This window comes from Eurytemora carolleeae, unplaced genomic scaffold (genome assembly GCF_000591075.1).
Source record: "Eurytemora carolleeae unplaced genomic scaffold, Eaff_2.0 scaffold504, whole genome shotgun sequence".
Classification (NCBI taxonomy): Eukaryota; Metazoa; Arthropoda; class Copepoda; order Calanoida; family Temoridae; genus Eurytemora; species Eurytemora carolleeae.
Genome location: NW_019396446.1, coordinates 18,147 through 30,277, shown reverse-complemented (window position 1 = coordinate 30,277; position 12,131 = coordinate 18,147). Strand labels below are relative to the sequence as shown.

The window sequence follows — 12,131 nt, the reverse complement described above, 5'->3', positions numbered from 1 at the left end:
TTTCTTCTGCAGAAAAACATACATAAAAAGTTATCACAAAAAGTTCCTTTCAACTCTTGAAAAACGACAATATCTTCCACATTATTAACCAGATATAGGTTTCAAGAGTAGCATTGCATCCGTTGGTTGTTCCCAATTCTTACATTTGTTAAGTATGTCAATATTATTCTCAATCTCACATTTGTTAAGTATTTCAATATTATTCTCAATCTCACATTTGTTAAGTATTTCAATATTATTCTCAATCTCACATTTGTTAAGTATTTCAATATTATTCTCAATCTCACATTTGTTAAGTATTTCAATAACTTTAGAAAATTGAGAGTAAATATTAAGGATTTGAATTAGTTTCGGTGGTGTATTTTTCGACCTACACATATCCGCCATACTCTATTTCTGACCTACGCCAAATCCGCTATACTACACATTCGACCTACTAGCACGTGGTATTATTACGGCTGCATGGACTTGGCCGCAGCGCCCGGCACCCTAGCATGTCCTAGCCGCGGTGCTCGGCCCAGAAATTGTCTTAACCTAACCTAACCCTCAAATAATACTAAAATAAACAGCTGGCGTAGGTCCGATATTGCAGTAGGTCGGAAAGTTAGTAGATCAGAAGTTCAGTAGGGGGGATGTTGCGTATAGACGATGTAACATTATCATTAGTTTCAGCATGGAAAGGGAATGACAAACTCATTTCAATCAATTTATATATATTTCGACCATCATTCATTACCTTAGGTTGACTCGAGAAACTTAAGGACTCCCTTCCACTTTCCATATTTATCTAGTCCAAGGAACAAACAGAATAAAATAGAAAAATAAGCATTTAATAATATAGATTCTATTTATATGATTTATAGAAATCCATAACACAATTATTATAATTGACGCAGTGTGTTTTTAAGACTGCTATGTATGAAAACTGAATATTTAAATACTAGTTAATTTTCATCTTTTTAGATTTATCCTTTAATTGAACAATCTTTTGTATTGTTAAGATGTTTTAGCTGTTTACAACAATTAAAAAACGATAAGTCTACAATAAATGTTTTAAAACAGTACGTGTAAATATCAAACAATACACCTAGGGATGTTAATGTTTTCATTTTTCAAAAAAACGATCGTTTCGTTATGAAAACGACGACGAAAAATCGAAAACGAAACGATCGTTTTTAAAAACGATTGTTTTTTTTTAAAAAATCGTTTTTCAAAAATGGTCGTTTTTAAAACGATCGTTTTTCAAAACGCTCGTTTTTAAGAACGATCGTTATTATAAAATTCGTCGTTTCGTTAACGAAGAGAGGAAACCGACCTGAAGGGTATCTGTACTTATCATTGAGTAGTTTTCAAGAAAATATCAAGGAGTTTTAACTCCCCAACAACTGTTAAACTTCATGTAAGTCGACATTCAATAAAGTTGCATGTAATTTTTTCCAAAAACGACCGTTTTGATAAAGTTCGTAGTTTCGTTAACGATCGTTAACGACAACCCTTCGTTAACGATCGTTAACATAATTGTCAATAAATTTTTTTTCAAAAACGATAGTTTTTTTAAAAGCGATCGTTTAAAAAACGGTCGCAAATCGTTTTAATAAAAACGATAGTTTACAAAAACGATCGCTATTCGTTTTCTAAAAGTTCAAAACGAGTGGGTCGTTTTTAAAAACGATCGTTTTTTTCCGAAAACGAAACGATCGTTTTTTTTCCGAAAACGAAACGATCGTTTTTGAAAACGAAACAAAAAACTATCGTTTAACGATCGTTTACGAAAACGATTAACAACCCTAAATACACCATACAGGAGATACATTCTCATTAACATGAAATGGAGAACATCAAACTAGTTATTTGCTTAAGTGCAACTATGAAAAGCTCGAATAAATATATGTATATGTGGAGTAGATTTTTTTTATCTTAAATAAATGCAATTTTAAGACCGGGATACAAGCTCATTTAACATATCACGAATATGGTCCAACCTTTCAAATTCTTTATCATTAAATACATGGTTACCATTTAAAATGCCTTGAACTTTCGTCTCAATCAATGTTAATTGTTCGAGGAGAGAAGAATTATTTGATAAATCATTCTTCGGCGACGTCGACGTCGTTTTACTTTCGTGATTTTCTTCAACATTTGCAGAAAGATTTTTGAGGTAATATTTTCTATATTCTTCTTCGAAATCATTGAACTCCAGACCATTAACACGGGATCGGAGAATTTCAAATGCATCAGCAGCAGGGACAGCTTTGTCAATCATGCGCTGAAATAAAATTTCTGCAAATCTTTGATTTTTTCCAAAACTGCGGATTTTCCTACTCTGCTTATTAGCGTTAGTTTTGCTTTTCGAGTGCTTGGTCACAGTTCCGGGTTTTCCTTTCTTGGACAGCTGATGGTCTCTATTTGAATGATTCTTGACTAGAAGAGATTTACTCGTTTTGAGTCTCTTGAGATCTAATCCGTTTCTTTTCTTTTTAGCTTTGGTCAGATCTCTTGAAGTTTCTGTCAAATCCTCCACCTTAAAGGCCAAAGTTATATTTAAAGTGTAAACATAAATAGTTAAAGAAACTGTAAGAGTAATTTTCAGTGACTCTCCATGAGACGGTAATGCCCGATTTACAGGAGTACCCTTGAAACCTTTATCTGATCAGTAATGAGGAAGATATTATCGTTTTACTACGTTGAATAGTGATTATTCCAGTAATGTTTCTTGTAAAAGAAATATGCGAGGCACTTTTGTAGAGATATCAAAGTTGAAAATAATCAGTTTTTAAAATTATTAATACTGATATCTAATTCAAACTTGATCAAAGAAGGATATTGTTGTGAATTAGGCATTGCCATCTTTGCGTGGAGTATCACTAGAATCTACGCATCAAGTCCTTTTAAGGGCGCTTTATTAGATTCTTCTCGTAAGAATTAAAAACAACGAAAAGAGAAATTTGTTAATTATATATACCATACCTCATTTTTAACAGTTCTCCTCTTTTTGGTTGGGTTAAATGTATCAGATACCATATCTATCTGAAGGTTTATTAACGATCTCTTTTTCTTTTTGAACTTCACAGACGAAGTTTTAATATCTTTACTTGCAGATCTAACTTCTTCCATTGATTGAGTAGCTTTAGAATCAGCTGCCGGGACGGGTTTGATAAATCCTAGTTTATCATTAGCTTCATCATAGTTAAAGGAGAGAACTTCACCCAAACTATTTCTTAGGATAAGACGTGTCAGTGCTGAGTTATCAGGTTTAACGGTACGCCTGGGATTCCTCTCAAGTAATTTAAGATCTTCTTGCCTTGGACATTTTGAACCCAGACTCGATCCTTCAGAACCAAAAACATGCTCATTTAAACCTGGGTTATTTTCTTTAGAAACTGAACTCTCTTCGTTAGAGCCCGGATTCAGTTCTTCAGAACCAAGATTTTTTTCAGCAGGACCCGGATCCAGTTCTTTAGAACCAGGGTTCTTTCCTGCAGGACCTGAATTCAGTTCTTCAGAATCAAGATTCTTTCCTGTAAGACCTAGATTCAGTTCTTTAGAACCAGGATGCTTTCCAGCAGAACTTGAGTTCAGTTCTTCAGAACTAGAACGCTTTCCAGTCGAAACCGGATTCGGTTCTTCAAATACAGGATTGTTCCCTGCAAGAACAGGATTCAGTTCTTCAGAACCATACTTCATTTCTGCAGAACCTGGATTGCGTTCTTCAGAACCCGATTTTTTTTCTGCAGGACCATCTGGATTCAGTTCTTCAGTACAAAGATTCAGTTCTTCTGGACCGGGATTTATTCCAGCAGGACTTGAATTAAGTTTTTCAGAGCCAAGATCTTTTCCAGCAGAACCTGGATTTAGTTCTTCAGAACCAGGATTCTTTCTTGAAGTACCTAGATTCTGTTCTTCAGAGCAAGTATTCTTTTCTACTGAAACGGAATTCAGTTCTTTAGAACCCCTTTCTGCAAGGCCTGGATTTAGTTCTTCAGAACCAGGAATCTTCCCTATAGGACCTGGATTCAGTTCTTTAGAACCTGGAATTTTGTCATGATCTTCAAAACCAATATCTTTATCTTCAGAATCTGGATCTTGATCTGCACAATCTGAGTCAAGATCCTTCATATCAGGATGGTCCATAACTCCAGTTATCTCAGTCTTTTTGTTTTCAGCTGCATGAATAACTTCTTTGTTATTGTTATTTTTATGTAGATTTTCAATGTCTACGGCTTCATTGGGTTTACACAACTTTACCTCCTCGTTTGTAGATACTTCATCATCAATTGTACAGCAGGATTTAGGGCTAACGCATCTTTCAAAGTTCGTGGATTTATTTTGAAAACAGACAGATTGTGCCTTAAGCAGAGCTTTTACATTTCTTAACCTTTCAATTCTAATTTCAAGATTCCTTGTTCTAATGGTGGTATTATTTTGCATCTTAGTACCAGCCGAGAAATTTTGATTCCTGAAATCATATTTTTGTAAATGATATTTTTTAATATACCGTTTGGTTTAGATTAGGCAAAGAAGTAAAAGATCGGTAAAGATGTTGCGTAGATAATTATTTCCAAGGTAATTCTACATTCTACAATTTACCCAAACGCACTGCCTTTATTAAGCCCCTGCTATCTTCGACATATGATTATATTTAAAGCATTTAATTCCAACAAAAAACGTATATTCTTTGTTAAATGGATTTACCTGACTTGAGATATTTTAGTGTGGTTCCTATTGCCTGTAGAACTATTTGCAGGAGTTCCAGTATATAGATTGTCAGGGTCTAATCTGGTACTAGGTCCAGTAGATCCATTGTCAGGGTCTAATCTGGTACTAGGTCCAGTAGATCCATTGTCAGGGTCTAATCTGCTACTAGGTCCAGTAGATCTATTGCCAGAGTCTAATCTTCTACTAGGTCCAGTAGATCCATTGTCAGGGTCTAATCTTCTACTAGGTCCAGTAGATCTATTGCCAGGGTCTAATCTTCTACTAGGTCCAGTAGATCTATTGCCAGGGTCTAATCTTCTACTAGGTCCAGTAGATCCATTGTCAGGGTCTAATCTTCTACTAGGTCCAGTAGATCTATTGCCAGGGTCTAATCTTCTACTAGGTCTAGTAGATCCATTGTCAGTGTCTAATCTGCTACTAGGTCCAGTAGAAATATCATTTGCATCCTTGAATAAAGAACATAAAACACGATCCAGTAAGTTTATGGAAATCTATTTTTAAAAACTTTAAAATAACTAACATCACAAATAGTATTTATTACCTCGTTTGCCATTTTTTCCATTTTTTGATTGAAAGTATCATTATTTGCCTCCCTTACAGGAATAACTAAGAGTGGATGCTTTGCTTTAAAGTGGGCTTCCAGAAACTTATAGCTTCGGACCTTCACATCACAACCTGGAGAACATAATATATTGCACCAAAATATTTTTCCACAAAATGTTCTCTGCTTTAATTTCCATTTTGTTATCATAACACAAATCTTTAAGGGATTGTCGTTAAAATTCACAACGGTAACCAACATTTCAACTGATGAACAAAGTGAAAGATATTGTCGTTTTTTCCCGATTTCCTCAATTATTTTTCAGTGAAGCAAGAAATAGCCGAATTTTTATAAATAAATCATGATTATCTCATTCATATTTGTTCGGACAAAGCTTTTAAGGATACCGTTTTGAATCGGACATGCCACTCTATAAATAAAGGCAAGGGTCACTTGAAATTATGTCTTCCGTTCCTTTAAGTGTCGACTATTAAAAGTTCAGTAAAACTCCCCTGATCTCACATTAGTAAATTAATTATTACCATATAAAATTGAGAAAAAAAATCAAAAACTATTTTGCTTTAGGTAAATAAGCAAGAAAAACTAAAGATGCAATTTTACTGAAGTTAGGTATGTTAGCGCGGAGCGGAAATTTTGTTGGGAAGATGTATTTACTTAATTAGGGAAAATAAATTAACTTTTAGGTAAGTATAAAAAGGATGAAAAAACTTGCCTTATGATGTCAAATTTTTCATTTTATTCCCTCAGATCTTCTAAATCACCACCTCCCCAAGGGGAAAAATTATTAAAATATACACCCCTGGATGACTAGGTTCTACCTGGAATATCACAGATAAGATCATAAAGAAAATCTTTCTTTGCAGAATTCTTCGCTTGCACCTTCCCCTCAACCTTCCTTGTCGTCTCCCCTGAGCTCCGACGGATATTATTATAAACCTTTTTGTAAACATTCTCTCCGGGATTATTTGTCGAGGATCTTCGAGGTTTCCGTCTCTCCTTCTTCTCTCCAGGCTGATGTTGAACTTTGTCGCGAAGATCAACCTCGTCAACATTGTTTCCGACTTCTTTCTGTTCACAGGGGACATGAAATCTCAAAATTTGAAACGTTTCGATTGGGGGGGGATTTTATTTCAAGCAAATCTACCGTGTTAAAAATGGGTGCGGAGTGAAATCATATACCCCTGCCTGTTTATCCCTCCTCTCATTAATGCCAGGTTGGGTTTTAGAATCACCTCCATCTCTCAACAAATCTTCTAAGTTAATCTTCGTCGCGGTTTCTTCAATTCTTGGTGTATTTGTTTCTAGTAGAACCGGTTTATTAAGAAGAGGGGGTTTCAGAACAGGAATCTCTGGATTAAGTTTGACAGTCCCCTGTGGCGGTAACTCCGTGAGACCTTGATCTTTATCTATCCTTTGTTTTAATTTAGCAAATTCTACTTCACCCCACCTTACACACGTCAAACAGATCGATACTTCTGAAATATAAATATTTTAAATATAAAATATGACAGATATTTAGGTATCACTTAGATCAATAAACGTATTTTCTACTTCACTAAGACTTTATTTTTGCCACGAAAACAAAGTTTTAAACTATACATTTTATCTATTTTTTTAAACGTAACGATTTGAAGCAAAAGTCGTTGGCAAAAAATTAAGTGAAAATAATTTTACCTAAAGAAACTTCATTTCTAGTATTCTCAGTTTTAAGGCAGCTAAGAGCTGACTTGAACGCCTTGAGAAGCCCCTCGTCGTAGAGGTATTTAACCCCGGGGTTCAGGAAGTTCAGGTTCAACCCACCAGGGTCTCGTGAAGCTTCAACTTCCCAGTAATGTACATCTGACGGAGGATATCCTTAATATTAAAATTCTAGATTCTAGAGGGGCAACTGGGTCCTTTTATATGGAGAGGGGAGAGGTTGCGCGCAAATTCCAAGGTTTGCACGCAGAGTTTTTATCGTATAATTATATGTTTAAAGGGGTAAACTTCTAAAAATATGCAGATGCAGTATTTTAAAATGCTGCAGTTTCTATCTTGTATATAATTAAGTACGGAATGAGGTGGTGCACCGCAAAATAGTTTTTTATTGATAAACACTATTTAATTCAATATCATTTCTAAATCAAATCAAATCAACTTTTAGGCGGTACTACTTCCATTTTGAAAAATTATGAAGAATCTAGCGGGGGGGGGGGGGAGGTTAGAAAAATACAGAATCCAATTTTTCAACATTTACCTATAATGATATGATTTGTACATTGACATTTTACTCTCGACACTTTTCTTTTCGCCGTTGAAGTCTTCGCTTTGTTTGAAAGAAGGCTGAATATTTCATATTTTATATTCTTGCCGCTAACAGAGAACGGTTTCACTCTAGCTAGACTTTTATCTTTTGAAGGAGCCTGATCAGAGTAAGTTACAGTGGGTTTAAGAAGAAACCCTTCGATAACTCGGCTAACTCCATTCTCAGAGTAACTCTGATACATTTTATCTCCGTCCTGGACTAGTGTACTCAATGTACTTTTAGAACTGTGGAGTGATGTACTTTCTGACCCCTGAATTTGAGTACTCCCTAATTCTTGTGGTATAAGTTGACCTGTAGCAGGGTCTAGAACTAGTGGAATGGTTTCTGATACAACCAATCCTATAAAGAAAATTGTTTAAGACTTTTAATTAATTAGTCAAACAATATTCGGTTCAAACTTCTGTCAAATACTAACAAAGAGTAAAGATCAAACCTTATTTTAGAAAACAATTTAGCTTCTGACCTTTTAAGCTTCCATGTACATCTAAAATCCAATGTTCTGTGTAGGGTCATATGAAATCAGAGTCTTAGGGAGTATAGAAGAAGGGTGAAAAATCTTGCCTTGTTAATGTCCCATTTTCATTTCCCCCTCCCCCCCCCCTTAAACTTTGCGACATACCTGTAAGATCCACTATTTGGTTTGAGCCCTGAATAGAATACTGTTCAGTTCCATCCAACATTATACAAGGTTGGAAATCAGCTGTCTCAGATGGTTGGAGAACTTGGGAAACAGTTTCAATTCCTGGTTTAGCCTTAGACACAGGTCTATACACTCTCTTTATCATTTTTCTAGCTCCGTGAGCATTTCTGGTTGTATTTTTTTGTTTTGTGGAGATAACAGAGATAGCTTCGGCCGGAGATTCCAATAAGTTCTCCAGGTGGTTTGAGTTACCAGTAGAATAGTTTGTACAGCTATTAGGAACAGGTATAGAGAAGGTTATACTGCTAGAGTCGGTCAGAGAGGATACGACAGGTGTAGGTTGGGTCTGGGTAGATGGAGGATTGAGTTTAGGTAAAGAAAATGAACCTGGAGATGAACCAGCAACAACCTGAGAAAATAATAACAACATTTTCAATAAGATTTGAAGTTTAAAAGCAATAGGCTAGATAATAAAAAACCCGACAGGATAATGGATTTTAGAGAGCCCCGGCCCTAAATATGTTCAGAAAAAAAAAACAGTTTATTGCTGAAATTTTGCCGTCACAATAAACCTTACAAATTCAACAGAGAAAATCGATACAGTGCTTGAAAAAGAACATTTAAAAATCATGAAAAACAAACAAAAAACTGAAACAAACATTTATCATCATTTAGAATTGACCTGAAAGGGTTGAAGGGTGGAGCCAGGTTCACTGGCTGGGATAATATACTGGTTGCCATCATCCCCGAAAGCAAGGATACCCTAATAATAAAAGAAAATATTTAAAAAACCATTTCTAATTAGAAGCAAATGGGAGAGGTGAGAACATCAGAATGATTTTAATGTTTAAACCTGTCAACCTTTAACTCTACAATTAATTTCCACCACCATTTTCCAAGGTTTAAAGAATAATCCCAATATTTTCAAATTTAGTTTTGACAAAATACTAATTAGAAAATGACCTTTATAAGTGTTCCGTCGAGATCAATCCACTGTGTTTCAGTATCCTCAAGCTCTACTGTAAACATATATTTAAAGATAATTTCAGGTGACTTTACATGCAAAGAAAACAATGCTAATTTCACAACGATACCTTTAAAATCTTTATCTGATTAATAATGTGGAAGATATTGTTGTTTTTCTAGATTTACAATTGTTTACTTCTGATAATTCATACATGTTTTCCTGCAGTAGAAATGCGCGAGACACTTCTGTAGAGAAACCATTATAGAAAATAATCTATCTTATAAAAATGATTTCTAATTCATACTCGATCAGACAAAGCTTTTAGAATATCGTTGTAAACTGGACATTTTCCTCATTGCTTGGAGGGTCACTTGAAATTACGCTTAGAGTCCCTTTAAATGGGGGAACTTCTTAAGTCCCATAAACAATTCACAACGTGTCCTTGAAACTTTAAAAGTAGTTTGGAGAAAGATAATTGAGAAACATTTATTCACCTCTGAATAGAATAAGATAATTGATATCAAATTGTACCCTAAAATCAACTAAAATTATATCAATAAAATGTAGACGACTTTTCTATTTAATTTTGATTTCTAACAAGTTTTTTTCAAATTACAAAATTACTAAACAAAGAGTACTGTTAATTGACAGCTTCTCTCTGTACAACGTGTATCCATTCTGAATAAAGCTTAGTAGAAATAAATAATTTAAATAGAAAGATGTCTTCATCGTATTGATATATACGACGATGACTGTACCTGGATTGTGAATTGACGATGTATCGCCCCCAGCTGCAAATGTTTCAAGTCCTGCAGAGATGTCCGGAGCTTTGTGAGCCGATGACAAAATATCGGAAAGTCCCACGGTTTCCGGAATTCCGTTGCTCAAAAAAGTATCGGAGATCAATGTTGAGAAATGACTATTGTCTGATTGAACGGAAACTGTAGACGATGCTGAGTTCAGATCCATAGATTCCGGAACCTGGGCTAGAACACCTTTAACATTGGATGACTCCGACAACGCTTCTAGTAAGCTAATTTCTTGGTGTTGCATGGTTGTTTTTGAAGATATCATAACTTTTTGAGAACTTTTTTTTAGATCGAAATTAGTTCATTCTTTTACTTTGGAGATTAACTCTAAAATTTGGATGTAGGACATTTCAGTTCGGGTGCCAGTCGACGTAATTTTCCCATTCATGACAATGCCTTTACAACAAGATGTATTTTAAAAATAAATATTTAAAATCAATTTAAAGTAAAGTGCACCTTCATAATAATTTTTGGTTTATTAATTTTCTATTTTGAATCAAAGCCCCTCACAACTTAATAAAACAACTCGGTTGAATTTACTCAAATAACTCATTAACAGATGGTAATTAAGAAAACAAGTGTTGACAATCCGTTTTTTTCAATTTAAGGTAAGTGATTTATTCAAGTTTTCAACAAAAGGGTACTATGTGCACAATCATGTCAGTAGTTCAGGCGACTGTAGTAATCTGTGCACGTACATAACAATAAGAAAAACTTTGCAGCATAGAAAAAGTTTATTAAAACACTATGAAAGACAACCGAGACAACCCGGCTGTGTGAAAATTTCATTTAATAAGTTTGTTAATAAAATGCAAGGATAGAAAGATATGCCAGTTAAATAATTTGACTAAAAATAAGGTGGTTATGCAAACATTAAAAATATATCCAATACCCTTTGGAATTATATGAAAAATATTTAAACGCTTATTAATATTTGTCCAATGCAAACTAAAAGACAATTATATCCAGATTAGGAATGGATAAAAGAGATGAGAACTTTGATTTTCCTAAGACAAAGGATTTTTGCTCGTTTTCCAAGCTAAAAACTAGAAAAAATTTCGTTAAGAAATTTTACGCACTTCTCAGTCATATGAAGACCAAATATACAGAAGTTTCTTTAAGTTTTAGAATTATACATTATGCGCAATATTGCCTTTATACATAACTCGTTTGCTGTTCTATGTGGATCTGTAGGTCATTAAATTAAGAAAACTTAAAAGTTTTATTATAATTACGCGCATCAAATGTATTATTATGGAAATGCACTTATTTCTACTTGTTTTTTAAAATATTGAGTGCGTTTTATATAATCTTAAGAAAATAATAAATTTCAGATTACTTACACTGAGAAGCTGCTTTTCCTCCACGTTATTTAACCGAGCATTTTCTCTGAAACTCAGCGCAATAAAATCACCGGATTAACTCCGTTTCATCAACAGATTAACCAACATACTTGAAATATATCATATATGACAGGATTTTCAAACAAAAAATGAAGTTATGTATATTAGTAAACAGTAGGAATATGATCGGTATGATGTAGTCTCAAGCCAAAAATATCTTTATCATAAGTTTACAATGCAAGGTTCAAGGTAAAAAAAACGCGAAAACACTAAATCTGAACAAAGAAATCTAGACAAAGTTATTGTATAAATGAAATGATAAACGTATGTGGGGATCCCATGCTAATCAAAACAAGGTTCCAATCATTTTATCTGGGATTAATCTTTTTTCATGAGGTAAATTTGTCATTAAAACACACAAAAACAATACATATTGTAGGAATAACCGACTAGTGTAACACATTCTCTACTGTTTGAGCATTTGAGGATTCAACCAACTGTTTCACAACGGAGTCAACTTCATTTATCTTCTTAAAGCTGGTGAACTTAGCATTAAACCTCGACCCCTTCCCTCCTCCCTTTCCATCCAGTAGCTCACACAACCTGAAACATTAGCTTTCAAGAAGTTGTTTTTAATTAAAGAGTTTTGAAAATTTTAATCTTAATTATGCTGTATAAAGTGTTCCTGTACAAAAACCATACTCAGAAATACCTTATTGTCTGAAAATGATCATAATAAAGTTCTTTTCTATTTGAATGAATTAAGGTATTTTATTATTATAATCATTA

The 12,131-nt window shown here is 34.1% G+C and overlaps 2 protein-coding genes across 7 annotated transcripts in view; both read right to left on the bottom strand.

Moving 5' to 3' along the window:
- Positions 1–1,875, bottom strand: part of LOC111703453 (synaptonemal complex protein 2) — a 28,852-nt gene extending 26,977 nt beyond the window's left edge. For all 4 annotated transcript variants that reach the window (XM_023475392.1, XM_023475393.1, XM_023475396.1 and 1 more), the window contains exons 1-2: positions 1,787–1,875; positions 737–1,087 (exon numbers count right to left, since the gene is read on the bottom strand). In XM_023475392.1, coding sequence (XP_023331160.1) covers positions 737–781 — 45 coding nt within the window. In that variant the 5' untranslated portion in view covers positions 782–1,087; positions 1,787–1,875. The remainder of the gene's footprint in view (positions 1–736; positions 1,088–1,786) is intronic.
- A 20-nt stretch (positions 1,876–1,895) lies between these two features.
- Positions 1,896–11,791, bottom strand: LOC111703452 (uncharacterized). Of its 3 annotated transcripts, none has more exons than XM_023475389.1 (13): positions 11,343–11,791; positions 9,949–10,395; positions 9,187–9,242; positions 8,906–8,986; positions 8,203–8,632; positions 7,515–7,922; positions 6,953–7,132; positions 6,458–6,753; positions 6,097–6,346; positions 5,258–5,391; positions 4,693–5,162; positions 2,968–4,456; positions 1,896–2,521 (listed from the first exon to the last, which is right to left on the bottom strand). In XM_023475389.1, the coding sequence occupies exons 2-13, from the start codon at positions 10,262–10,264 to the stop codon at positions 1,934–1,936; spliced, it is 4,698 nt and encodes a 1,565-aa protein (XP_023331157.1). In that variant the 5' UTR covers positions 10,265–10,395; positions 11,343–11,791; the 3' UTR covers positions 1,896–1,933. The 3 variants fall into 3 exon arrangements, with proteins under 3 accessions (XP_023331157.1, XP_023331158.1, XP_023331159.1); XM_023475390.1 differs by having other exon boundaries at positions 6,464–6,753; XM_023475391.1 differs by having other exon boundaries at positions 9,949–10,185.
- Between the last annotated feature and the right edge of the window lie 340 nt (positions 11,792–12,131).

Coding starts and splice junctions, on each gene's coding strand:
- LOC111703452 (XM_023475389.1), bottom strand. CDS start 10,264: ATGATATCTTCAAAAACAACCATGCAACACCAAGAAATTAGCTTACTA. Junction 7,923..8,202: donor CCAAATAGTGGATCTTACAG/GTATGTCGCAAA, acceptor TTTTCTTTATAG/GATTGGTTGTATCAGAAACC. Junction 2,522..2,967: donor GGAGAACTGTTAAAAATGAG/GTATGGTATATA, acceptor TTGGCCTTTAAG/GTGGAGGATTTGACAGAAAC.